The following is a 27,136-nucleotide window of genomic DNA, read 5'->3' as shown; positions in this document are numbered from 1 at the left end:
CTCCTCTGCCATGGCACCAACACCGCTACCTCAGATTGCTCTGTTGTTTGTTATGACGAGCAAAGAAAAGAAAACAAAAAAAAAGAATGTTCTGTGCATGTGAGAACTATAGGGACCTAAAAGTTATAAAATACTCGCCATCTCTCCCGTTGAGCACCTCATTTTCTTTTCCTCACCACCATCCTCATCATCACCTCGGTCATCAGCTCATTCCTTCCAAAGCCAACCAGCCTAAACGCATTCCCTCAACAACCCAATCCTTTAGCTCTCTTCAATATGAAGGTCACCTCCCTCGCCGCCGCCCTCGCCGCCACCCTCTCCGTCGCCGTCGCCGAGATGGCCGCCACCCAAGAGATGGCCGCCGCCCAGGCTGACTGGCCCGAGTGGCCCGACTGGGAGAACCTCGACTGGACCCTCGAGGAGGTCTCCCCCCTCGTCGTCGGCAAGGGCAAGGGCGGCAAGGGCCAGGACATTGTCGAGATCTCCATCATCGACCCCACCATTGAGATCGTCCCCTTCGGCAAGGGCAAGGGCAAGGGCTGGGGCAAGGGCAACAGCAACAAGCCCTCCCCTCTCCCCCAGGGGTTCAAGTGCAAGCCTGGCAGCTACGCCTGCGAGGGGTCCGAGAGGAAGGGGAGCGGATGGAAGGTGTGCAACGTTTTGGGGGAGTGGGTGGTAAGTTTACTCATAACAACGATAATAGCGATGGAGCATGGCTGACATTACGATAACAGTATGGCGGCTCCTGCGGCAAGAGGGAGAGGTGCAAGTTCAACTTGGCCAACAAGAGCCCTTACTGCTTGCCTTACTCTTACTTGTAAATGCCTTCATTGGTATTCACAGTCGGCATTCAGACAAAGTTCTCTTTGGGACAATACCGACAACTTTGACGGGCTGGATTTTACGACAATCTATGAGCGTATGAAGGAAACGGGTGGATGGAATCAGGGGTTTCTCTGATATGTCTCAGTGCACTCACACTTGTTTTCTTGCCGGGCTCCCTGTTGTAAACCCACCTGATTTGTACTTTTCTTTTGTTGGAATGCTGAGTCTTCTCGTTTTTGTAGGTTAGTCTGCCTTGGTTAGCACCCCTTACCGATGATGGAAATGACAAACGGTATCCTTATAACAACTTTAGCTTTCCCTTGATCCACATTCGTTATGTGCTGGAATGAAGGTGACACAAGGTGGACAGGGGCTCCCTTCACTACACCATGAACAGTCGTTTCTCGTGTGGAATCAGTAAAAACAAAAACTCCATAAAGACAGGATTGTTCATTGAGAAACACTGATAAACTCCTTCATGCAATCCGTCTCCCAGTTTGAAAATTGTGTCATAATGCTCATGTCATTCATGTGCTATCAACAAGGTATCATCTAATTACACGCTTTGTTTACTTTGCCCCTTTTCCTCACAGCACTCCCTTGCACCCCGCATTTACGCCTCAGGCCAGTTGTTGTTAAACACAACGCAAGACCCATTTGCGCTCGTCGCAATATCCTTCTCCGACAAAAACACGCAATACTTGGCCACGCTCTCAATAGGCACCATTTTCTCGAGACCCGCAGGCGACTGAGAAGCAGAGATGGCTTGGAACGCCTCCATGTGCATGCCCTTGGCGAAGGCATCGGTAATGTTGGTGTTCATGCCCCCCAGAAGTAATGCGATGCTGTAGATACCCTTTGGCCCGTAGAAGCCGGCCGTGTTCTTGGTCAACGCCATGACACCAGCCTTGGATACTGTGTAAGCCGCTCCGGCCTTGAATCCATGGATGCTGGCGTTGGAGCCCATGTTGATGATGATGCCACCGACGGGATCTTGCTTCTCGAACTGGGCGATGGCGACCTTGGAGGTGGTGTATGGCCCGTTGAGGTTGATGTTGAGGACACGGTCCCATGTCTCCTTGGAGCATGCGCCAACAGGGGAGAAGTCATCCATGACGCCGGCGTTGTTGATTAAAACGTCCAGGCGGCCGAATTTGGAGACAGTGGCATCGACAAGACTTTGGACAGCGGCCTCGTCTGTTACGTCGGCTTGTTGAGCGAGGAATTTGCCGTCATAGGACTTGGTCCATTCCTCTTCGACAGCCGTGATTCGTTGAGGGTTGACGTCGCACACGGCAACATTGGCACCGCCGGCGAGGAAAGCATCGGCGATTGCCTTTCCGAGACCGCCAGCGGCACCGGTGATGAGGACTGTCTTGGCCATTTTGTTGGGTGAGGTTGAGGATAGTGATGCAATTATTATCTGGTAAAATCTACCTGCGAAATATGAACTGGCACAGCAAGATAGGTCCCTTCTTATATGTATGTAGAACAGCCCCTGAGCTCAGCTGACTTTGCTCAGGGGAATCTGGTCCACCATGACCCCTCTTCATCGCATGCTGGGTTGCATTTGCGGGGATAGGCATGGTTATGGAGGCTCTCCAATTGGACCCTATCACTGATGAACTGACCCTCAAGCATACCTCCCCGAGTCGATTGGTGGCCGAAGCTTCAGAAGCTCTCTCCTGCATATGCACGATTGTAGTCTGTTCAGTTTCTTGAGACGGTTGGATCTAGAGCTGCATGTGACAGCCAACAGTAATCGTTGGCTTTGAATCGTCTGCGGTGAACGGCAACGCGGGGTTCCATGTTGGAGGTCAGTTCTGGAGGTTCCATCGCTCCACATGAGGCGAACCCCAATGCGATTGCGAGCAAGAAGACCCTTGTAAAAACTGTGTTGTCTCTTGTAGGGGTTCAAATCCCGAATGCGAGAAGCCTCATATCGTGTTCGGGTCCAGGATTCTAAACATCGCAACCGCGAAATCCGAGGCAAAAAAAAAGTTCAGAGTGAGTTTATTGAGGTTTTGATCAACTGTGAAAGAATGCAGTTGAACGTTGGAAAGAACACCAACACCAACGGCGTCAACAGGGGGCCAGAATGCCGGAGCTTAAGATTGCCTCTAACCCAGGTAGGGATAGTGTCACTTGGCTATCAGCTCACAGACATCCGGCAGGCAACTAAAACTAAGGCTTAGACCCCTGTCTCAACGCCAATGACGAAACCCAACTGGAGAAAGTTTGGATCACTTTTTTGCGGCCAAAAAGTCGAGTTTTGCGACAGCATACCAAAGTATTTCGGGCCAATATCCAAGCGCTGCGCACCTTTGTCTCGCTTTCTACCATATATACGAGGAAATGATGCAGTGAACACCTAACCAACGTGATACCCCATCAAATTACTCTTCTCCCACATCCACAATGTCATCCCTCACCAGCAACAACAAGGTGCAACTAGCCGCAACAGCCGTCGTCTCCGCAGCCGTCGCCGCCGGCGCAATCCTTAGCTACCAACGACTCCAAAAAGACTCACGGCTCAACCGCTTAAAGCAGTCCATCCCCAACCCAGGCGACGACGAATCCGGCGTCCAAAAAGTAAACCCCCCTCCCCCCTCCCACACCCAAAAACCGCTAACATCCCCCTCCCCCTAGCTCACCCGCGTCGGCCCCCTCCCCAAACCCGACAAAGAAGACGAACACAACTTCCTCCTCGCCCAGCGCGCCCAAGCAGGCGACTTCGACGACGAGCTCATCCTCGAGCAGCTCGCCCGCAACCGCGTCTTCCTCTCCGACCAAGGCCTCTCCAAACTCCGCAATGCCTTCGTGATCATCGTCGGCTGCGGCGGCGTCGGCTCCCACGCCTGCGCCGCCCTCTCCCGCTCCGGCGTGAGCAAAATCCGCCTCATCGACTTTGACCAAGTCACCCTCTCCTCTCTCAACCGTCACGCCGTCGCCACCCTCGCAGACGTCGGTCTCCCCAAGGTCCAGTGTCTCCAGCGTAGGTTGTGCGCCATAACACCGTGGACAAAGTTTGATCTGAGGCTTCAAAAGTTTGATGGGTCGGTGGCGGGTGATCTACTCGGGGATTGGGAAGGCGGGCAGAGGCCGGATTTTGTGATTGATGCAATTGACAACATTGAGAGCAAGGTCGAGCTGCTCAAGTACTGTCACGACAATGGGCTGCCTGTGATTTCGGCCATGGGGGCGGGCACGAAGAGCGATCCCACCAGGGTGATGGTGGGAGATATCGGGGCGAGTTTCGAGGATGGGCTTTCCAGGGCGACGAGGAGGAAGCTGAAGCTTTTGGGGGTCACGAGCGGGATTCCAGTGGTGTACTCGACCGAGAAGATGGGCGAGGGCAAGGCGGCGCTTTTGCCGCTGTCGGAGGAGGAGTTCAAGAAGGGGGATGTCGGGGATTTAGGTGCGCTGCCGGATTTTAGGGTGAGGATTCTGCCCGTGTTGGGAACTATGCCGGCGGTTTTTGGATATGTGGCTGCGAATCATGTCATTTTGAAGATCACCGGTAAGCTGATTTTCACTGTCTCTACCCCTCGCTGAAGCCGACACACGCTAACAACCGCTCAGGCTACCCAATGGACTACCAACCCGCCAAGGCTCGCGACAAGATGTACGAGGCCATCCTCGCCTACGTCCAGGCCAGCGAGGAGAAGGTGGTGCGCATGATCGAAGGAGGCCGCACCGACGTCTGCGTCGGTCTCAAGGTGCCCATCACACCCGGAGACATCGCCTTCTTGATCGAAGAGGCCTTCAGAGGCAGAAGTGCCGTGACCGGCGTCCCCACAAAGCTCATGCTCATCCGGTGGAGGAAGCCCGCCACCACCACCCTCGTCCGCATCGGCGAGGGCAAAGACGAGCAAAAGTCTTCCAACCTCAGGCTCCGTGACTTGGTCTGCATGACCAAGGAGGAGGCTGTCAGGCATCAGAAAGAGGTGCTTTTGGGCGACAAGTCTCTCGAGGACCTCTACAGCCAAGAGGTCCTCGAGCTCGTGGAGAGACAGCAAAAGGAGGCCGAGGCCTATGAACGGCACAGGCCTTGAACACAGTAAAGTAAAAGCCAATATAGCCTGTGAACCCAACCTAGATGATCCATCAATCACCATTGAATGACGGCTTTACTTCCAACACATGCGCCTCGGCACTAATCAGTTTCAGAGAAACCTCGAAATCCTTCTTGAGACATCACAGATGCCAAGAGATTTCGTTCAGATTAGTATCTGTGTGGTGTCAAATAACTAATTCCCAGACCAGGAGATTCCCCAAAAAGCCAATGCTGGTTCAAACCAATGTGGTTGTTCCACTGCTACTACCGCTACCTTATAGCCACCACAAATGGCCACGACAACAGTGCATTCAGGTATGCCTCTTTACCGCGTTGACATCTTCTCCATCTGCATACCAACACCATGGCATATCCTCCCCTTGTTGTACCACTTGACCTCAGGCAACAGCTCCGCCGTCACCCACCTGGCTGTCTTGGCATGCAAACTCCCCTCTCCAAACGGAATGATAGTCTTATCCTTCCGTAACTTCTCATCCAGGCTGAGCTTGTTCAAGGCCTGCTCCAACTCGCCATTCTCATCATGAGTCCGCGGGAACGACGTCTTTCCCTCAGCCAAAGCCTGGAAAATCGCCAGCTGGTCCTGCAAAAACTCATCCACCACGCCCCCCGCAGAAACTTCGTCAAACAGTTCCTTGCACAACTTCCTCGACAAACTCTGGCTCAACGACTCCGAGCTCATCGCCGACCCCTTAGCCTTTGTCTTCTTCGGCGTCGAAGTGAGCATATCCCTCCCCCACCTTAGTTCGCCCGACCTTCCTACCAGCAGGACGTATATCCTCGAGTCCTGCCCCGAATCCTCCGTCACCTTGAAATTGACCTCCACATCAGGAAACATCTCCTCCAAGTCTGTCACGAGTGCCTGCATCATGGACTCTTGCATGGAAAAGGGGACGATCATCGACACGTTAATAGCTTCGAGATCGACATCCCCCGGACCACCGCCGTAAATCTCGCCCAACCCATTGTCCTTGAACGTTAACGTCTCCCCTGCCCTAAGAGGGTTGAACTGAAACGAGCACTTTCCCCGTGATGCTTTACCCAGACTCCACCCGCGGGAAATCAGCTTCCGCTGCACGACGATGCCAAAGGCGTTTTCGAGGGTTGGTAAGAGGACTTGGTCGAGGTACTCGTAGCTGAGGGAGAAGGAGACGTTGGTTCCGCCCGAGAGCTCGAGCGTTATTGGCTCGTCGACCTTGTCGCTGCTGCCAGAAAATAGAAGGAAGGGAAAGATGGCCTGGAAGATGAGGAGGGTCGAAGCGGCGGGGGAGTCGGCTTCGATCTTGATGGTGCGGGATTTGAGGGAGGAGGGCTTGAGGCGAGGGCGGAAATCGAGGGTGTGAGAGCCGACGGAGAGTCCGTCGACTTCGGCGTTGGTTGCTGTGGCGAGATATTCGATGGCGGTGACGTGTTGGGATTTGAGACCTACGGGGAGTTTGTTAGTCAAAGGGCAGTGATGAGGGGAGGAAAACAAGAAACTAACCTCCGCCTTTGGCACCTCCCCGAGGGCCTTCACGATTCCCACGGACATGTGTTATGCGGATTGGGACGGTGGCGACGGCGGCGAGTGCACATGCTATGCGCACCAGCTGGCCGCCTCCTTCACCTGTCCTCCCGTCGAGTTCGATAACGGGTCGTTGCTTTTCCATATTTGCTGTTGTTGACGACACGCCGTATTCAGTGGTGGTTATTATTGTTGTTGTTGTTGAGTGTTGAGTGTTGTGGTTGTTGTGAGTGGGGTTGAGAGGCTCACTTGGTGGTGGGGGGGGAGGAAGGTGACCTCTTCTGCTGACTTTCCGCTTTTACGCCAGCTGTTGTCTCCTGGTGGGGGGAATTTGCCTGTTTCTTATTTAATAAAAAAATCGATTTCAAATGCAACAGTTGGGGCGGTTTAAATTCCGATAACAAGTTATGAGCAAGAGCAACCCGGGCTAGAAGATATGCGAGATGACAAGAGAGAGGGAGAGGAAGGAGCAACTTGGCTTTCTTCGAAATATGACCTCGACGATTGGCAAACGGAAAACCAACCACGTTTGGATCAAACAAGAGGCGGTATGGCACAGCTTTAAAAAGGGATGAAGGCCAAGTTATAACTGCGTTTGACAGTTGCGTCGCATTTATCATGCCCTTGACGGCAAGGGAGTACGCGCCGCAGCCCAGTTCTTCAGGCTCGTCGTCGTAGATCAACAACAATTCTTAGTGGTGCTTAGTGTTTGCTCAATACCCCGGGCTGAGTCACACGGCGGCCGGCTGAGGACCTGGGCTTGGTAAAAATGGAACCGAGGCGCTAAATAGCCACTTGAAATCCACCATTTTGCAGGGCTGCACAGCTGTAAATACCTTGGCGGCCTCTTCTGTCTTGGTGATACCATCATGTATTGGATATCACCTTCAAACGGAGCAGATGCCTCAGGTTATGGTTAATCTGTGGTCCAAGAAATTTTTGCATGAGTTTATAGAAGTTTTATCATCTTGAAAGATCCAGCGCAAGACTCGAGCCGTCGAAGCGCTCACAGCCAATGAGAAAAACCCAAACAAGGCGTGTTATACCGAAGAACCCCTAACAAAACGCAACCAATCCCGAGAAAAGCCTTCAACATGTTTCCCAAAAACACCATTCTATCATTCCAATCGCTTTCGGGGATATCATTTATTTGGACCTAGCAGCCAGCTTTCCAGTACACCTACCCCTAACCAACGCCTCGTATATTATTGTAGTGGAAAACATATCCCCAAATCATCGCAATCTCATGCTTCGTCGAAAAGGTCGTCAAGCTTCGTCCTGATAAGCTTCCTCCTCGTTAGCAACAAACGCTGCGGTCGTCTCCGCCGATACAGTAGGGACGGAACAAGTTTGACAACTCCTGCTGTGCTGAAATTGCTGTTCAGCCGTTGCAACTCTACATACGTTCACGTTCAAGTTAGTATCTCGAGCAGCTCCGGCCATAGTCTAAGAAAAGATCATTTAACTCACATCTTGTCTGCAGTTTGCGTTAAACACTCGGCGATGCTCCCATCACAGTGCGCATGAACCAACAGTTGGTTCCTCAGCCCAAGAATCTGCTCCCCCAGCGACCTGAACTGGGCAGCAAGGTCTGCATTCTGAATCTGTAAAGCAGCGGATTCCAACACAAGATTTTGCCAAGTTGTTTTTGCCTTCAGTCTTGATTGAGTCTTGATTTTGCGGCGGTGAGCCTGGGCTTTCTCTAGTTGGTCTTGTGTTTCGGCGGGGGTTGCTTCTGGAGGCGACGACGGACTAAGGGTTCGCGAGACGCTGTTCTTCTTCCTCGCTGGCGAACAGGGGGTCGACGGTGGCTTCCATCGAAGCACTTGATCTTGGCCCTGTTCAAGGGACTGATGCTGTGCAACTTCGGGATTACTAGAGGCAGGTGACAAAAACTGAGCCGGTTCCTGGCTGATTTGCATCGATGGTTCGCATGAATATGGGGTAAGCATATCTGGGGTGCCAAGGGTCGGTAACTCCTAGTGGCTGTGCCTCGATAATATCGTTGTCCAAGCCATAAGGCTCCTGGTATCCCCTCCAGGGGGGTGCTGAGCATTCGACTTCGGGCAAGCCATAGGCCTCTTGTTCCATGGATCCGGGAAGGAGGTTGTTAAAAGGGCTGGGCGCGGTCAAAGTATCATGGCTTCGTGTATCGATATCGTCACCCGGCTGTTGTCCATGAAGCGGGTATTGAGCAGGGTTGTTCATCGAGTCCATGGCAGAAATTCGAAGCCCAGGATTCAGGTCAAAATCTCAGAGTTCAAAGGGTGAGCAAGGTCAGACGCATTGATGTACTGGCAACTAAAGACTTTGGTAAGCGTTTTTCCTCGCTCTTCCCTGCCGTTGGGTTCACCTCACAAACTTCGCAAACAACGGAGATCCCGCCCGTCAGGCTATCATCGGCGTTCCCATCCCATGCATCGGTTTCGCGGGCTAGTCAGTTTGCATCCAGACATACAGGCAAAGGCAAGGATATGAAGCGCAGGGACCCCATCCCTTCAGCACGAGACCGAAAACAGCTCTGGGCTACGAAGCCTTGGACGCAGATCATTGTCTTGCTTCTCAGGTAGGCTGCAAGGCTCCTATGTTGCCCAGAACCTGTCACAAAACTTGGTAACGTTGGTGATTATCATCCTGGGCTTCGCATTGTTGGTAGTTTGTAGGCGATGGTAGAGGTCACTAAGCCCAAGGGAAGCTGGAGCCATCTTTGAAAGCGAGGTCGGTACTGGTGTCAGCAAAGCTGCTTCTTTGAGGCCTTGTTGGTATCACTGGACACCTAGAACAGTCTTCGTGTCTCGATGGGGATCTGGAAAGTTGTGTCAACGCATGAAGCACTACCTCACAGACCGCATAAATGCATTTGGACCACCGGCCGAGTGCCCACAACGCATCCTCTTGCATCTGTGCTCCGCTCTCCACTTGGGGGATTCCTCCCCGGTTTGCCAAGCTGATGATCTTCACCAGGGGTCGTCGGGACTGGGGTTTTAGGGCGATTACCGGCGATTAACGTACGGCGATCTCAATTCGGTTGCTCCCGGGCGGAGACCGGCTAACGGAGCCGGGAACATCCCTTGTGGGACCCATATATAGCTCTGTTTCAGCGCCTTTGTCGTATGAAAAGGCCGGTTGGTGGAGTTGGACGTCGGTGATTAGGTATACCCTATCATGTCGAATTCTGCCAAGCAATTCATCGCACAATGACCATCAGCTCGAGGGCTCATGCAGAGAACAGGAGGAGCACGCAGGAACGTATACGATTGGGTCGGCGGGACGGGATACCCTATAGCGTTTCCTGGTCACTGGGGCGGGGTTCAATGTAGGTTGCCGTCCGACTGGCTCAAACATATGGAGGTTTTGGTTGTCGGACGGTGATTTGTCACCGTGGCCCAATCATTATGCCAGAGGTCTCCGATATAAGACTGTAGATGGCGTAAGCACTGGTCAGCTGGCTGACATCTCTCAATGATATTGGCACTTGTTGAGGGGACCGCCATGTCGGATGGTTGATGTTGCCCTTGATGGCATCCATACAAGCTGAAAGAAGTATGCGGTCTAGGAAAAAGCAACAAAGGGGCAATAGTGTTGAAGATTGCGTGGGTTAGGGAACATCCTAGAACAAGCGGTCTGCAGTGGCGACAAGCTTTTTGAAATTTTTCTAAACTTCTTTCCCCCGGAAGCCCAATTCGAATTCCAATTATTACCATATACTCCTGCCTCCGGACATAATCTGGTTGACGGAGGAGGAAGGCCCGTACCCCACTGGTGGCTTATCTGTCTGCGCATCGAAGCTGCTGGTGTCTGGTCTTCTCGCTCGTCTTCTGCTCTCCGTACATCGTCCCAATGTTTCCGCCAACGACAACGCACATCTCCATACATCTCTGAATCCCACTCAGGCATGCCGTCGTCAAAGCAGATCCTCCAGCGCGATCTCGGCCGGGTACAGGTACGGTGGTGGAATGATTCCGGGTACCGCAACATCATCGGCCAACAAGATCGCAACTCGGTTTTGACTCTCTCCGGTGGTCCTCTCATAGGCCGGGTTTAGAAATCGGGAGGGTAGATTCTCTCTGTCGCTGTCCAGGAACGGCATCACGATGTCGGTACCGTGATCACCAACAGTGCTGTCGTCCCCGTTGTCAGACAGCGTCAATCTAAAGGACAATCAGCATTCATCATGTCATCCATCACCATAGCCAGTAGCGCGCTTACCTGGAGGAAATGGACCAAGCTCGACCAGACGAGCTTGCCGCATGGCTAGAGAGATTCAGCCTGGAGGCAACGCCAGCCACGGAAGCAGAGTTGCCGGATGATTCTAGAGGTGGCGGTGGGTCATCAGGGCTGACACAATTGCCGTGGACCTCTTCACCGTCGCCAGAGGTCGATGTGGTTGTGGTTTGTTCGTCAATGGAGTCGACATCCGCAGGTGCGTCGTGTAGGTGGTGTGGGTTCACATCACCTCCTTGGTGGTCTGCGCCATCAGTCAGGCAACATTGCGCCTCGGGGTTGCATTGAGCAGGATCGGCCATCTTGTGGCAGGGTTATCATTTAGATGGAGATAGGGACAAAGGTCAGAAAAAGGTCCGGCGGTGTCAAGACTTTTGTTTCCGAAATCCACAGCCTCATGGAAAGGGTAAACGGTTGGGCTATGAAGGGGTTGTCGTGGAGCTTGTCGTCTGGTCCCTGACGACGGAAAAAAAGAAACTGGTATACTGCGGTTCATGTCATTACACGTGTTCTAGGCAAGTAAGGCTCGGGGCAAGACACTCTCGCAGGAGCGGAAGTGATGACAAACTACCTAGGGTTGGGCAGGGAGCTACCCTCGACAGCGATTGGCATACCTGTACACACCGACAGCATCCAACACGGCCATCTCACCTCAACTATCCACTGGCCAGCCCAGCTCATGTTCTAGCCATGTTCCGAGAAGGCCCCCAAGTATCCAGGAAACAATCACCAACTCTCACACCATCCATCACGTGGCAGCCGGACACACAAGAAGACCCTAGGGTACATGTTGTCGACCAGTCGGGCAACTTTTGGAACAGGCGGTGACGGATAACTTGCTGTGGAAGCCCTATTGGGTGTGCGGGAACTTCTGGAGAGCGAGCGATAGTCCATCGTGAGGGAGACCAATCATGCTGGTTCCACATCGGTGCTGGTTCGGGCAAACCGTCCAGGGAGTCCTGAATTGGGTTATAGATAAACACTGGTGGTTCAGTTGGTCGAAAAACTCGACAATATGTCTGAATACACAGGAGAAGGGGCAGCGGATTTGTCCAAGAGCGAGGTCTGGTATTCATATTGGCAGATGTCGACCGGGCACCCTCCATGACCATTCCAATCCGGACTACCGCCAATAAAACGCCAATATTTCTGCCGAGTCTATCACCCGCAAGTTTTGTTCAGATGCTGAAGAAATTCTCGACGAAATGGTCCGCTTGCAGCACGCCCCCACCACCTCACCCCGTTGTTTCATCGAAGCGGCAGATATCAAGGCATGGCGACCCATCCAAGTTGCATTGGTGAGCTCTCAGACTTCCCGCACTTCAACCACTGATGAAATCTACCGTCAGTGTGGGTGTCTTCATTGATGGTTGCGTTGCTTCGATGGGGAAAGCAGCAGTGTAGATCTTGAACCTGGACATATGCCACCGTCCCATTTCATCCGTCATGCAAATAGAAGATTGGTAGAGGCGCACGCCACATGTTCGACAGGAGACTTGGTGCGTGCGGGGGAGTTGTTCAGCAATATGCAGCAAATGAACTATCACTCGATTCGAGAAGCAACCAGAGATCGGAGAGAGCGTCTTTTCCGGCAAGTCACGCTGCCTCTTGGTATGCATAATATTGGATATTTTTGGCGTTGGGCTGTACCGGGATGCGACAACCAGATTTCGCACCACGAAAGAATTCTGGCATGGAAAGAACCTATTGAGAGACAAAGCAGTCAACCATAACGAGACCTGTTTGTCCACCTATTCTGTCGCGTTCCAGCCTACTTCTGTGTTGAACTCGGCGCTCCCTCTACACTCTCTGGTAAATTCACCACTGTCCTCGGTTTCTTCAGCACTACCCTTTCCGACTGCCGATTCTTTCTTAAATGAATCTCGAGCACCTTGGTCTCGGGAATTGCACGAGGAGTAGACGACCCTGGATTGCTGTTGACCTTAATGGCGCACCGCTCGCACCAGAAAGTGCTATCACTATGGCGGCTTCCGAAACGAAAACCTTCTGTTAGCATTAAAGCCCAACCTTTCAGGACTGGTAGTTGGCCTGTGACGTACCAAGTCAAACTTCGGCCTAGTTCATCTCGAACTGAAACCAAGCACGTGTCCTTGATTTTCTTCGTCTCCTTGTCCAGTTCTGTCCGACTAGCGGCATCATCCCGCCCTGTTCCCGTTGTCGACATGAAGCGAGCGCCAACATGGCTGAGATTCTCTTGGTTGGTCTTGCCCGTCGCCAATCTGTCGTCAGATTCCGGGTACGCAGCAACGTAGCTGCCAGAGGGGCCTTTCTCAGAGGAAAGCCCGTACGAAGCATTCTCCTCGTCCTCGTCAAGACGGAGCATGGCTGGGTAGGATGAAAGAGGGGTGATTGTTGGGCCGGTTGACGATGTGGTTTGCTCTTCGCTTTTCATCAAAGTCATGTTGAAGTATGGTGTCTTGGGTAAGGTGGTCTTGAACTGCTGTTCTGGTTTTGGATACTGGGACGCTGATCTGAAGTGTGAATGTAGGAAGACTGCCCTTGGCGAAGGAGTATCCGGACTTCTACGCTTTTATAAACCACACATTCCAAGTGCTACGCTGCTGTGTTCGTGCAGCTTCTGTCACGGTACCCCTCTTGAGACGTCACAGGTTCCGATTATGTGAGCCAGAAGACGGAGTCCCGCCTACCGCGGCGCCCCTTCCTTGCTTGCTACACTGGTTGTAATCAAGCGACGGGAAGGCACATATTTACACCACACCGAGTCCAATATCTCAGAATTTGGAGTGTGGAATCCTCGGGAGAATGCAATGACGCCTCAGAGAGAGATGTGGTAGTTGAAGGAGTGGTCTAAAGAACTATGCGGTCTTTTGCTGAACGCCTATCTTTCCTTGGGTCGGTCCTCAGAATGCGCTTCACTTGGAGATCTCCAGAAGATATTCAACTTCAGTCCTGTTGGTGCGGCTCAAAATAGCGGTGTGGTATGTATCTACCCTCACTCGCTCAACGACACACGTTGGACTAGTCTATTATCAGGACTGTCGCTTCAGAACAATTATGACTGGCTCATATCCAGACCGGATGGCATATTGCCGTTCACTTATACGGCTCGGACACACTCGGGCACGGGACTTGTCCTGCACGGAACGCTGCAGACCAGGGGAACAGGGGCCATCGCCGCTTCAGCCGGCTTATTCGCTTTTCCAGGGTGCTGTCTGCGCCTTTCCGGAGGGGTTGGGCAGCTATGGATATCGACTTGGTGAGTCGTAGCCTTTCAGACAATACAGCTGTGGAGACCAGCAAGGTTCATCCCTTCTTTGGTGAGCAGTTATCTCTACCTGGAAGGCCGTAGCCTCTTATCACAAGCCCTCGCCGGTTGTAAAACCGAATATCACACCCAAAATGCGCTGCCCTTTTGCCGTCACGTTGTCAGAACTTCGCGGCCCAAGGCGACACGGAGACATTTGCAGGCAGCTCGTTGCCCACAGAGCGTTAGAGGGCGAGCCTCGCTTTCCTCCGGCATGAGGGGAATCTCGTCACCATTGTAGACAACAATTCTTGCTGGAGTCCATGGGGTAGTTGTGGCGCGACAGACCAGTTGACGTTTGCCCAAAGTTCTCACCCGTGCTTACTCGCAGAATCAGGAGCAGCTTTGCTGACCACCCCTTTCACAGATGTACACCGCCCTTCAGATCATCAGCAGCCTGTCGGAAAATGTTCTATGTGGAACCGTGAGAACTTTGGATAACGCACGAGAAAGCACGGCGGTGGCACTCAGTAACCATATCCTCTTCCCCTGAAAACAACAAGAGAAGAGGGGACGGTTAATCGAGGCTTCAATCGCTTTTGGCCGGTCCTCTTATCTCTTCCACCCCATAAAGATTTCGAGGCGGCCATCAGCCGCTGCGGTGTGACGTTTCGCATATCCTTTCTACTCCTGTTTCCCCCACATTTTTACGGGAGGCTACCGGAGTGTGGTGATGCATGCGGAACCCACCATACGTCGGGCTCATCAACAACATGAAATCATAAAAGGTACCCGAACAATACACTGAAGTACTTGGATATACCTAACCAAGAGCGATGAAACGGTCGAATCACATTTGGGGATAGGAATGGCGGTGAATACAATGAATGAGCAAGACCATGGAAGACCCGAAGATGAAAGAGTGAGAACATCAAGCCTTATGCAGGAAACCGGTGACGTGCTGATTGGATGGCGAAGGAAATACACGGGGGTTGCTGCAGACGGGGAGGAGCTTGACGAGTGTCAAAAAGAAGCCGGCAAGCTGCTCGCAGCATGCGTCAAACTGAGGCATTTACTCTCGCCTCAAACATTCTAGACTCGGGGTGGTGTTCAACGACGAACCGAGATTATATGTTCTGCGGATAACATCCCATGAGGCTGGCCGCCGAGAACAATGCCCAACGTCATATCAACCAACAATATTGGCTTGGAGAACCCCTATGCCCAAAAACCAGGAGACAAAATCCTGTTCATCGCCATGCTTCGGTGTCTATATTCTATTCAGATTCATTTTCTCTGGCCTCTTTATATGGCCCAATCTGCACTTTCAATCGGTAAGACGAAAAGGGGAAGGCTGAGAGATTGCGGAGGATGTGGACAAGAGGAGACCGGCGAGGCCAACCTATCACTTCTCACAAACTTGGCGCTCTTCCTATCCCCTCCTCTGGTTGGCAGTCGCGTATCGTCACAGGCGAGCAGCCGTTATCCGGTTCTTCATCCGATTCTGCGCTTCGGTTTGAGCACTTGTTGGCTTTTGCTCCCACTTTCTGGGAGCGCCCTCCCGCTCCCGCTCCGCATCTTCATGTTCTCTCTTCAAAGAAGAGATGAAAAAGAAGTGCACTTTCAGAGCCTCATCTGCTTGCATACCTTTTCCCAACTTCTTCTGCCTTGTATCATTGGACGACCTCAAGTCAAGTGAGATCGATGTGGAACGTTGCCTCACCTGCACCCAAGAGGCTCATTCTTCAACGGCTTTGAGGAAGTGTGGTTATTTGCGCCGCAGGCTTTAACAAAATTATCAGCACCTGCATTTCCTCAGTACGGGTATCACGGCGATCTTGTCAGATGAGACTGGGCTGCTTACATGGGATATGACACCTCACATATTAACCAGAACAATAGATGAGGTAGGTAGCAAACAATCTCGACCGGAGTGTTCTCCGGTTCATCGCCAGCACGCATCTCCGGGTTCGAGACACGCTATCAAATCACATCTTGCTACCCAACCTACAAAAAAAGCCATGATCTGTGAACGAAGAATAGACTAGGATCATTTCGCCTACGTCTTCCGAATCGATGCCCCGCGTGCTTGCCAACCCAAGAGACCCCCCAACGCCGCCGGAGAGAGAAACGTGCTGTTTGTGTCACCAACGCCCCAGCCAGCCAACCAGATACTCGATAAACAATTCGTCAACCCCCTCTAACCGCACACCCCCAAGGCCCGGCTTCCAGGCCAACCAATATGACAACCTCCTCTTTCCAGACAGAAACCCATTCCATACCCATTCCCTGGCCAGCAGGAAACGATCGGTCACCTAATTATAGCAAAAAAACAAGAGAAAACCCGCTAGCAAACAACCCCTTTTATGCATTCGTCTCTTCATCCCAGTTCATTAATCCCACTCTTGTTTGTCACCCCTCCAGAAATGCTACTGAAGCCACACCACCCAGCCATAGTGTGGCCTCGCTGGGCGGGCTTTGCTCGCTCGCCAACGAACCGGTTCGTGCTCAGTTCCCGCATCCGTTATCAGTTCCCGCCACCGCCTCCTCCACATTTCTCGACTTCAATCCTCCACCGCTTGTTTTTACGATTGTCATGAACGAGAGCCGAAGAGTGTAATGCCGCCATTGCCGCCGGCTTACTCGCGGACCAGTAGTACACCCCTTTCTCGCCCTCCCGGATTGTCTGATGCCAGGGTAGTTCGTGTAACTATTGGGGTGTTTGGCTCAGTTCCTAGGGCGAGAACGACGTGAAATGGTGAGTGGCCGTTGCTCCTGTTGCGGTTGTGATGGTGGTGTATCCAGTAGAGGGCCGATGTCCTCTTGTATTTTTCTTTGAGCGGCAGCTTGGTGGGCTTGTTTTGACTGCTGGATGTCTGTGGTGTGGTCTTGTCTTTGCTGGTGAGATGTCTGGGTGGTTTGGATGTAGAGGAGGGTCCATTCAGTGGGTTGGGGGCGGTTGGTTGGCATTGTTGTTTAGTGTGAGGAGCCGGGTAGCATACATGAGTGCATGTGGCGCTAGGATGAAGAGAAGAATGTGTTCAAGGGTAAGTGTTGGATGTGTATAGATGGTAAAATCTTGTCTTCCATGAGGGACATGGAACGAGACAGGAAGGTCGGTAAGCTCACCTCTTATACTGATGAGATACTCCTCCAGGTGTAGCAACGGCAGTCTGCCCATCGAGCCCCAGGCCCCCCATATCTCCAGTCTCCGCAGAATACCTAACCACGCATCCTCGAGACGAACCAGACATCCCGCATTTCCCCCCTCGTTTCCCTGAAAAAGCGACATACAACGGTACTTGCATCATCTCTCTCAGCCCGATCTGCCGCCTTGTCTCTCTTCCTCTCTCTCTCAAAACGAAGTGCTGGATAAGGTACCAAGCAGAACCCATGACGACCACAAAGACAAGGCTGTAAAAACCTCGGTAGTAGATCTCAACCGCACACACCGCTCACCCACTACGCAACTCCCGGACTTCCCGACGACCACTAAACAAAGAAGGGAGGGGGGGGTGGGATAGGACTGATGTCGAAAACACCATCAACAGCCCTCCCAGTCCCAGTATCAACTGCGCACTTAAAAATGAAGTGCCATTGGGGTCCGCATTCGAAATTACCCAGCTGCAGAAGCTGAGACTTCAACCTCCACAAATCAAAAGTCAAACAAACTGACATTTGACAGATGCATCTCGTAGTACGCCATCAATGTATAAAGCAGGGGGTAGATAAACCGGAGGCAAGCATCTTGACAACATATCCAGGCACATGATCCTTCAATGCAACCTAGCCACGTGGAAATTGGGAGCCTCCTCCTCCTCCTCTGATCGAGCGTGACGTTTGTCAGGGGGGCGGAGTTGCGGGGCGTAAGTACAGAATGCGAATGCGAGAAGCGACCGGGTGTGGTTGGTAGGCACCTGGGTGGGAGATGCCCACTGTGCGACGTCCTTGTTGAAGAATACAGACTTTTTGCGCGCGATCTGTGGGGATGCTGCTAAACCTCGAATGGCTCATCCTTCTGAACGAATGCGTTCATGAAAACGTCGAATCAGGCATCCGACGAGGAAGCATGTGGTGCTTCAGATACGTAGGTACCCTAGACTAGAAACATGCATTGCCCATCTGCGTCGACATCTCGTGCAAGTCAAGATACAGTAACAGCATGTTTCGAGTCCTGAAGGCGACATACTCAAGATCCAATCGCAGGCGAGTTTTGGTTCTTCGCAGCCATCAGCAGCCCCCAGAAGGGTGTTGTCGGTTATCTTTACATACAGCACTGCAGTTTCAGGGGTCCCTGAGCGTTGCTAGCTGCAGCTTGCATTAGAAGAGCTGACAGGGGGTAATTGGTGGGAGAGTTCAAAAGGAAGAAGAAAATCGACAAGGCTTCGGCCTGTTTAATTCGTGAAGAAGACTCGGAGATAGCTCCGTCTTTTTGCGCCCAAGGGAACTGGCAGGCTGCTTTTTCCGTGCTTATTTTGTGGGGTCGAGCGGCCACCATTGAGGGGGGGCGCTGTGCCATGCATCTGCAGCCAGGTTTAAAAGCGAAAGCGAAAAGAGCCGTTCAAAGTGGTTGATCATATATGATAGGAGAGGAGTTGGGGAATATTCGAAACAAGCCCCTGTAGATGCTTGGGAAGATCATTTCTTCCTTGTTGTCTCGTGCTTTTGCGGAGCTTGGCCCGGTTCTTGCTGGAGGACCACGGAGCTTAACCCGACTCCCGAGTCTTCTGCAAGTGGAAGCTGCTGGCTGACTATCTGAGTGGGCTGCGGCTGCTAAGGAAGGTTAGTGTGAGCATTGCTGTTTCTGACTCTTGCTGCTTGGAACGAGCGACGATGAGGGTGTAAGTTGCGCCAATACGATCTCTTGATGGCTCAGAGGTTGCTGGCACGCGAGAATATTGTCAGTGGGTTGCAAAAGAAGTAAAACTCAAACTCAAGGTGGTTAAGAGGAGTCATTCCAATCTTGAGACAGACATGAGATGCTCTTTCCTCGGACAACTTCCTGTGAAAAGAGCATCGCCGTTTCCGTTTGGCTGCTGTCCAGGAACTCGATAGGCAAGTACAATCAAGCCCCGGCCAAAAGGATACTCTGAAACAAATAAAACTCTAAGTTTTGTCAAGGCCACCACTACATGAAGCCCACAAAATCCTGAATTTGGACAAATAATTCCTGCCGATACTCACAATCAAGCTGCAAATCCACGTACTTGGACAACCTCGCCTCGATCTACTCAACACCCCGATCTGTTCACCCCCTTTCGGCTGCGTTTTATCGATCACCACCTACCTACCAGTGTGGATCACGACGAAATGACCGAATCACAAGAGGATAGATACCCCCGCCCTCATGGTAGAGTGGCTGTTAAACCTACTGCAACATGACCCTGGCCGCAAGGTGATGAGCCTTAGGACCGAGGGATATGTGAACTTGTGTCTTGATATTTACAGAGCAGATGAATACGGCCTCTACGAGGATACAGAACTCGGCTACTGCGTAGATTGGACCCCCTCGCACTCCAGGGGTGTTATCAACCAGAGACTCTGAAGATGAGCGTTATCACAAGGCACGTTGGAAGTTGGAAGACTTTCTGCGAGACGTTTGGTTTCTACCATACGGCTATTATTTGCCACTGGTGGTGAGCGAAGCCAGAGACGCAAAGCGTCATGGCTTTGAACCCCGTCACCATTCACGCTCGATTGTGGTGGGTCCGGTGATGGACATTGTTGGGGGGGAGGGGGGCACACATCCACGGTATGGTGCACAGAAGAGATGGTCTCTATTTAATTCCTCAAGATGCCGTGGCTTGATATCTTCCAGACCACCAGGCACGAGTTGGAAATATGCAGGCGGTGGTGCTCTCACATCCATCTTTTGCCGCCACCGAAGGACAACCCTCCAGGCCCTATGATAGAACTGATCAAGAGACTCAGCTATCAGGCAATTCCTTGGAGCACGCCAGACGAAACCTTCTGGCTTGTATACTACCATCTCCAGCTCTACGCAAAGCAAAATCCAATCTCCCACACCTTGTTCCGAGAGCAGATGGGAGATGGAGATGATAGGCGGAGTTTTTTTCGTCAGGTCTCAGTCGATATCTGTGACCTGAGGCGGAATGAAAGAATAAGTGACACAATCAGCTTGGATATGTGGAACAGTGTCATGGCTGCAGTTCAACGCACCATAGAAGACTACTCGGAGGAGATCGGTGAGCATTAGAGGGACGAGATATTGGCATGGTGTACACCCAAACACGAGGATAATTACTGTGATTGGAAGCAAAGGGAATTGGGGAGGATGGCGGGAATTCTCTTGGAGGACTATGACTACGAAGATTGGTAGACCCGGGGGTCAGAATACAGATTCTGGATTTATTTTCTATTTTGTGCCTCTTTCTAATGAACTCTTTTACAACGATGCCCGTATCCGGTTGTGTACTTTGGAACTTGATGCAAGCTCATCCTGATGCAGACCAGATCTGTTTTACCTTAGGTAACTTACTTGGTAGCCCACAAAAGACCTAACGACCAGCTCCGTCTTGTGACCATCCAAAACATGGCCTTCCGCCAAAGCAACATAAGGGGTGTGGTTACTCCAAAACAATAACTAGGCACCCCCGTCTCTCCTATGATGATCGAATATGGATATCCCACCCCCTCGCATAGATTCCCTGCTGCCTCATGGCCATCCCTCCATCTCCTGTGCCGCAGCCGAGCATCACTGCTCCCCGAAACTTATAACTACCGGAAAGAGAAAAGGGACGTCGGGATAGCCACGTGGGAACAGGGGTATCTGCCGTGTCGGAGACCCCGGACCCCGGGCATCCTCCAGCCTAGACGGACGAAAAGTAGAAGAAATTAATTCTTGCTGCAGGGGGTTTTATGGCCGGAGGGTGGGTGGTATTGCCAGCAATATTGGATTTCCTTCTAAACGGAGACTACCACAGGTAAGGAGCCAGGCAGAAACCAACCACATGCAACAAGCATCTGCATTGATCAAGTTCCTTGCAGGAAGCCTCTCCGCGGAATATCTCATCCAACAAGTGAGTTTGAGCTGTCAACCAAAAAAGAAACTTCTGTTGTTATGCGTCAGGCCATCTGCCTGCCCCTGCTAGCCATGAACATGTCTAATCGCTAATCGACAAACCCAATCATGTGCAGAAATACAGCTGTTGATGAGAAAAGACCTCTGAGACCCCTAACATTCAGCTAGCCACCTCGGGGCCCTGGCCCTTTTCCACGTTAATCTTCAGCGAAAAGTCAATATGGCGCACCCCCTGATGAATCGAGCTCGTGGAAAGGATATCGATATCTGTTTTTCACCGCCGTTAGCAGATATCCATCCCCCTCACAACCCAAAGAAAACTCACCATTGCAAATATAACTCTCCGCATTATCCTCCGTCAACCCCCCCGAAACCTCCAACAAAAACTCCCTCTCACCCTTCCACCTCTCCCTCAAACTCCGCGCCGCAACCTTCACCCCCTCCCCGGTAAAATTATCCAGCATAATCACATCCGCCCCCGCCCTAATCGCCTCGTCCGCCTCCTCCTCACTCTGTACCTCCACCTCCACCTTCAAACTAAACCCCCCCGCCGCCTTCGCAGCCTTCACCGCCTGCGTAATACTCCCCCGGCTCCAAACATGATTATCCTTCAACATCGTCATTGTGCTCAAATCCATCCTGTGAGTATCCGCCCCCCCAACCAGCATCCCATACTTTTCCACCAGCCTAAACCCCGGCGTCGTCTTCCTCGTCCCCGCCAAAATCCCCTTGTACCCCGCGCTCCGCAGGTTAACCAGCAGCCGCCTGCTCATGGTCGCAACCCCCGAGCACCGCGCAAGGATGTTCAGAGCGACACGCTCGCCTTCCAAAAGCCCATGCGCAGGTCCCGTGACGGTAGCCAGTGCCTTTTTACCCCCGTGCGTCTCCACGTGGGAGCCCTCGCGGGCGTGCCACTCGACCGTGCAGCCGCACTGGGTGAAGACCTCGTTGAAGAAGGGGACGCCCGCCAGGATGCCAGAGGATTTTCCCCACAGGGTGGCAGTGCGGAGGTCGGAGCCGACGACGAAGCCGCCGACGTCAAAGGAGGGGGTGTCCTCTGCCAGCCAGGCCGTGATGGAGGTTTTCCATGAGGCAGGCAAGAGGTGCTCGAGGTGGCCGTGGTCGATGGGGAGGTCCATCATTTTGAACTGTGGTGTTTTGGAACTCGACGGTTACTGAAAGTTTTCTGTGTTGGTGACGTAAGTCGAGTACGACTTCGTCTCAGGACTTGTAACAAAGAAGTGAATGAAAATTCCCAAAAAGTGTGACGATAAGAGCCAAAGTTATAAGCCGAGGAATCCGACTTCTGGCGACGAGAACGTGATGCTACCGGCTGAGTGGTGGAGATGACTCGAAAGCAATGGAGGGGTAGGCTTTGACAAGAGGGGCTCAAAAAGATGCGGGAAAAACATCAAAGCAGAAAGGGAAACCCGGACGGCTTATCAGGTGTTCAAAGGTCTCCACACTTGACCTCACCTACCCTTTGGAAGCAGGAGTTGCCACTGGGCGTTTGCTGTGCCTTCTCACCTTCTCTGGTCTACTTGTAAGCTCAATTGGCGGAAAGAGCGTTGAAACGGCACATTCAACCTCGCCGCAACCTCTTCAACAGTACACAGTAACCCGCCACCTTCAGATTCTGATGTTGGAGACAAAGGCCGTAAATAAACCTTGATCAGCTCAATTGACGAATGATAACCGGCTTCGCAATTGACCTACCCGATTGAGTCAAGTGCTTCGCTGGATATAACCGACACAACTCCACCCAGCTCATCATCACAACCGCCCCCTGTTGCTGCTTCTAGAAACGCTTTTCTCCATACAGCTTTTTACAAAAACTAACCATCCGAGTTCAAAACAAACCCGCTTCTTTCTTCAAATGCCAGCCGAATAACCGTTTTTCGAGTTCCCCTTGAACTCCATAAGACAACAAGGAAACCCAAAGTGTCCACCACCATCGCATCAAATATGTATAATCCGTACGGAATGAACATGAACATGAAACCCAAGAAAAGCTTTCTCCCGCTAACAATGAGTGGCAATCGATGGGGATGGCACCCCTTGATGAACCACACCAGAACCTGCTTGCAAAAATATATATGTACGAGTATGCTTTATAAGACTTGCTTCCGCATCTTACATGATGGGGATGCCCTCATATTCAGCATAGCCAAGAGCAAGGTTCATGTTTTCTGATCACGATCTTAGCGTCAGAGTCCTGTAGATAATCCAGAGTGAATAAACTTACGCAAGCACTGAGTAGCGGCACCCTTGAGAAGGTTGTCAATAGTAGCGCAAACAACGACACGCTTCCCGGTCTTGTCAACCTCGAAACCACCAATCTCAACACCGTGCTTGCCGCTGATGTTCTTGACAAGAGGGGCCTCGCCAACAACCTTGACGAGCTTCTCGCCAGCGTATCTGTCCTGGTAGATCTGACGAATGTCACGCGAGGTCATGCTCTGCTTGAGGGGGATAGAGATGGTGTGGTGGATACCACGGAACCAAACGGCGACGTGGGGAATGAAGGCAACCTGAGCGCCGAGCTGGCTGCTGACCTCACGCTCGTGAATGTGGCCAGTCAAGCTGTAAGGGATGAGGTTGTTGGTGAGGTTGTCGACATCGTTCTTGGGAGAAGGCTTGGTACCGGCGCCGGAGTAACCGGAAACACCAAAGATGTGAGGCATACCGCCAAGGTGCTCAACGAGGGGGGCAATGCCGAGCTGGGCAGCGGTAGCATAGCAACCGGGGTTGGCAATCTGAGTGGCATCCGCGATGTTGTTTCTCTGGACGAGCTCGGGAAGACCATAGGTCCACGAATTGTCGAAGCGGTAGTCGGCAGAAAGATCGACGATAACGCTCTTGTGGTTGGAGCCCTTGCGGCCCTCGTAGACAGCCTCGACAAAAGGCTTGCAAACACCGTTGGGGAGAGCCATGACCCAGCAGTCGATGTCGCCACGCTTCTCCATGTCACGAACATCGTCGGGGCTCAAGCTCTCGTAGATGACTTCGCTCTTGTTATAGCCCTCCAGCTTCTGGCCCGCAAGCTCACGGGACGAGACATGGCGGAGATCCATGTTGGGATGAGAGTCGAGGAGGCGGACGAGCTCCTGGCCTGTGTAACCACGAGCACCAATGAGGGCTACCCTCGCAGGGCCCTCCTTGGAGGCATTCTTCTTGCCAATGGGAGGGTTGGGGTTGGTCTGGGTAACATATCCTCTCCCAGTGTTGAGACCGAAGGCAGGGGCGGAGACGACGGGACGGCGAGCCAGGGTGGAGTAGCTCCGGGTTTGCTGAGCGAACGGCTTGGAGCCGGTCTTGGCAGCACGGTGCAGGCGCGACTCGAGGTTAGAATCGCCGAGCATAGCACGACCATTCAGGGTGAAATCCTTCATCAAGCGCATGATCTCGTCACCGTTGTCAATGCCATACCAGAACATCACGTCGCCATCGCGAGTGATGCTCCCGTCGGCCTTGTCAAAAAACCAGCCAAGGTTCTCATCGTCCTCCTTCACGGTCCATACAAGCGAAGGGTGCTCCTTCTTGAGAACAGTGAAGATGTTGTCAGCAACGTTCGTCAACCAGCCAGACTTGGTTATGGTCAGCGTAGCAAGAGTGGCTTGACGACCATCCTTGGCAGGAAGGACAATGGCAAGAGCGTTCATGTCGCCGTCATAGTAGGCCTTGAAATCGTTCTCGTTCAGGTACTCAAGGTACTTGTCAACAGTCTCCTTCGCGTCGGGACCCTCACGATCCCTGACCAGAACCGACTTGAGCGCATCGAGATCCTTGAACTCGGACAGGCTGGTAGCCGAGAGGAGTTTGCTGCCGCGGCGGATCAAGGTGCCAGCGCCGGAATCAGTGAACAGCTCCTTCTGAAGGTCACCTGGGTGGATGATGGCCACACTGGTCGCGCGTGGAAGGGTGTCCAGGAGCTCCTTGATCTCCTTGATCTTGAGGCGAGTGCCGTATTTGACCCACTCCTGAGACATGAGGTGGTCGAATTCCTCATCGAGGTTGATAGCGGAGATCTTCTGGCCAGCAGCGTCAAACAGACCACCCTTCTCGGAGAGGTAGACCACCTTCAGAGGCTCGAGAGCGCGAGCAAGCTCAGCAGCGGCAACATCGGCGTTAACGTTGAGGATCTGGCCGTCGTCGGTCTCAGCCATGGAGGTAAGAATGGGCAGGTAGCCGTTGCTGATGGCCGTCTCGATCGCCTGCTTGTTGACACCAGTAACCTTTCCTACCAGACCCCACTTCTCCTTGTTCAAGTACTCGGCTCTGAACATGCCAATGGTCAGAGGCTGAGCATGCACACCCTTCTCCTCCAGCTTGTTGACGAGTTTCAAATTCTCCCTCATGAACAGGTCGCGAGCCACTCTGAGCGTCTTGACGTCTGTGACACGGATTCCCTCCTCGAATTGGGGCTCGACACCAGCCTGCTCGAGCAAACTGTTGAGCTGAGGACCAGCGCCATGGACAATGACGGGGTAAAGGCCGACGGTATAAAGGAAAGCCAAGCTAGAGCACAGTTCGTCGAGGTAGTCGGTCAAGATAGCACCGCCAACCTTGATGACGGCGAATCGCTGGGAAGAGACGGATGTGAACAGAGACAAGTACTGCTGCACCTCTCTCTTAGATCCCACAGACGACAAAGTCTGCACTATCATGCCCCTTGTGGTCAGATCTGTCTTCCGGGTCGCAGACGTCGAGAATGGCCTCTGGCGACGGAGGGACGCAGCAACGGGAATGGCACGGGTCTTGCCCGGCAGCCGTCGAACGGTACGACGGGCGCCTGCCCGGAGGGCAACGGCGGCGGCGGAGAGCATCTTGGAAAAATGTGTATATGAAAATGTGTTATATGCGTCGCGAACCGGGGGGTCGATGTCAGATCTGCGGTGCGGGAGAAACGAGCTGGGTTACGCTCGGAGGGAGGACGGGAGGAAGAGGAGGAAAAGGAGGACGAGCGTAGGCGGATTGGCTGTCGAGGAGGAGGAAGGGGGAAGGAGGAGAAAAGTATGTTGGAAGAAGGAAAATCTGCGGAGGGGAAGTTGCAGCAACCGGGTGTGGTTGTTGTGTGTGAAGGGCGGGACAACCTGGAACCTAGTCGCAGCTCCTAAACCGCAACTGGATCCTCGATTCACCAATGAGTCAATTGGACTTCAGAGGGGACCTGCCGAGGAATTGGACGGGGAAGCACCCAAGTTGACGCTGCAGGAAACGGCGGAGCCCTCTTGAGAACCCCAATGGCATCAGCGAGTCTCGATCGGAGTAGGCTGGAGTTGTGGATTGCTGGCCGGGGACGACGGATCTGATAAGAAGTCGGTCAGGACAAGAGGTGGAGGAGGGGCAACCGAAAAATTGAAGACCGAAACCGCAGTGGAGAAAACACCCACCTTGGCTTTGTATATTTTCCTGTGTAGCTGCTACACCACTACAACTCTCAATAAAACCACCCCCTGGGTACTTCTCACTACCCGATCCTTTCCCTTGATGAGAATTTCACCTATCATAGAGCTCTGAGAGCTTGTGCTAGGAGATAGCTGCGAGCACTCAAGGCCACAGAAAACGTTGCCAGTCTCTTACCAAACATTCGCCCAGTGCAGGTAGAGCCGTATGTCCCCGCTGTGCCAAGAGGAAGACACAATGTATCATCGCATTGCCATGCGCGGTTTCCCTGGCACCCAGACGATCTGATAAAATTTTTGACCCATCGCCTGATCTCCAGCCTTGATCTATCAGGGTGTCAATGTCCGAGGCACAGCGGGGGATGCAGGGGATGGTGCAGTAAACTTCCAGCTGTTCCTCAGGGTCTTGAGCATTGATTCGAGCTACGAGGACATCATCATGGCACGCTCCAGAGCACACCAGCACAAATGGCATGTGAAAGCGTCGTGTCATATCTTAAAAAATCATCGTCACTGCTATCTTTGATTAACCATATGGGGATACACCCTCTCCTAACATCATAAGTACAGGTGCATGAGGAAGCTATTGCAACTCCCAGACTGGGGGAAAGGCTCCATGCAACACGCAAAGACGGCCGCCCCGGCAACTACGTAAAGAGCTCCAGCCAGAGAGACCGTCGAAACAAAACAAGAAACTCCCGGAAGAAAAATCAATCCCAGACAAGAACTATCCCTATCGTCGTGAATGTTGGTCATGCGTAAAAACCCAGATTCGTGTCCATTCAGATCGCCTCGCTGTCATCATCGCCAAGGTCATATGGGCTGATTTATCTCG

General features: G+C 52.5%; 7 protein-coding genes across 7 annotated transcripts; 2 read left to right on the top strand and 5 right to left on the bottom strand.

The window, feature by feature from the left end:
* Positions 1–276: 276 nt before the first annotated feature.
* PODANS_1_14690 (uncharacterized protein) lies at positions 277–821 on the top strand (the record flags this gene model as incomplete). Its single annotated transcript, XM_001906868.1, has 2 exons — positions 277–675; positions 735–821. 2 exons carry the CDS (start codon positions 277–279, stop codon positions 819–821), a joined length of 486 nt encoding a protein of 161 aa, XP_001906903.1.
* A 617-nt stretch (positions 822–1,438) lies between these two features.
* On the bottom strand, positions 1,439–2,209 carry PODANS_1_14680 (uncharacterized protein; the record flags this gene model as incomplete). Its single annotated transcript, XM_001906867.1, has 1 exon — positions 1,439–2,209. The coding sequence occupies one exon, from the start codon at positions 2,207–2,209 to the stop codon at positions 1,439–1,441; it is 771 nt and encodes a 256-aa protein (XP_001906902.1).
* Positions 2,210–3,243: 1,034 nt separating this feature from the next.
* PODANS_1_14670 (uncharacterized protein) lies at positions 3,244–4,880 on the top strand (the record flags this gene model as incomplete). Its single annotated transcript, XM_001906866.1, has 3 exons — positions 3,244–3,417; positions 3,475–4,345; positions 4,408–4,880. The coding sequence occupies 3 exons, from the start codon at positions 3,244–3,246 to the stop codon at positions 4,878–4,880; spliced, it is 1,518 nt and encodes a 505-aa protein (XP_001906901.1).
* Positions 4,881–5,207: 327 nt separating this feature from the next.
* PODANS_1_14660 (uncharacterized protein) lies at positions 5,208–6,549 on the bottom strand (the record flags this gene model as incomplete). The annotated part of the gene is made up of 2 exons (XM_001906865.1): positions 5,208–6,325; positions 6,384–6,549. 2 exons carry the CDS (start codon positions 6,547–6,549, stop codon positions 5,208–5,210), a joined length of 1,284 nt encoding a protein of 427 aa, XP_001906900.1.
* Positions 6,550–12,399: 5,850 nt separating this feature from the next.
* On the bottom strand, positions 12,400–13,050 carry PODANS_1_14650 (uncharacterized protein; the record flags this gene model as incomplete). The annotated part of the gene is made up of 2 exons (XM_001906864.1): positions 12,400–12,616; positions 12,689–13,050. The coding sequence occupies 2 exons, from the start codon at positions 13,048–13,050 to the stop codon at positions 12,400–12,402; spliced, it is 579 nt and encodes a 192-aa protein (XP_001906899.1).
* An 8,006-nt stretch (positions 13,051–21,056) lies between these two features.
* On the bottom strand, positions 21,057–22,038 carry PODANS_1_14640 (uncharacterized protein; the record flags this gene model as incomplete). Its single annotated transcript, XM_001906863.1, has 2 exons — positions 21,057–21,163; positions 21,222–22,038. 2 exons carry the CDS (start codon positions 22,036–22,038, stop codon positions 21,057–21,059), a joined length of 924 nt encoding a protein of 307 aa, XP_001906898.1.
* Positions 22,039–23,029: 991 nt separating this feature from the next.
* PODANS_1_14630 (uncharacterized protein) lies at positions 23,030–25,722 on the bottom strand (the record flags this gene model as incomplete). Its single annotated transcript, XM_001906862.1, has 2 exons — positions 23,030–23,085; positions 23,142–25,722. 2 exons carry the CDS (start codon positions 25,720–25,722, stop codon positions 23,030–23,032), a joined length of 2,637 nt encoding a protein of 878 aa, XP_001906897.1.
* Between the last annotated feature and the right edge of the window lie 1,414 nt (positions 25,723–27,136).

This window comes from Podospora anserina, chromosome 1, assembly GCF_000226545.1.
Source record: "Podospora anserina S mat+ genomic DNA chromosome 1, supercontig 4".
In the NCBI taxonomy this organism is placed as follows: domain Eukaryota; kingdom Fungi; phylum Ascomycota; class Sordariomycetes; order Sordariales; family Podosporaceae; genus Podospora; species Podospora anserina.
This window is presented reverse-complemented; position numbering and strand designations above follow the sequence as displayed.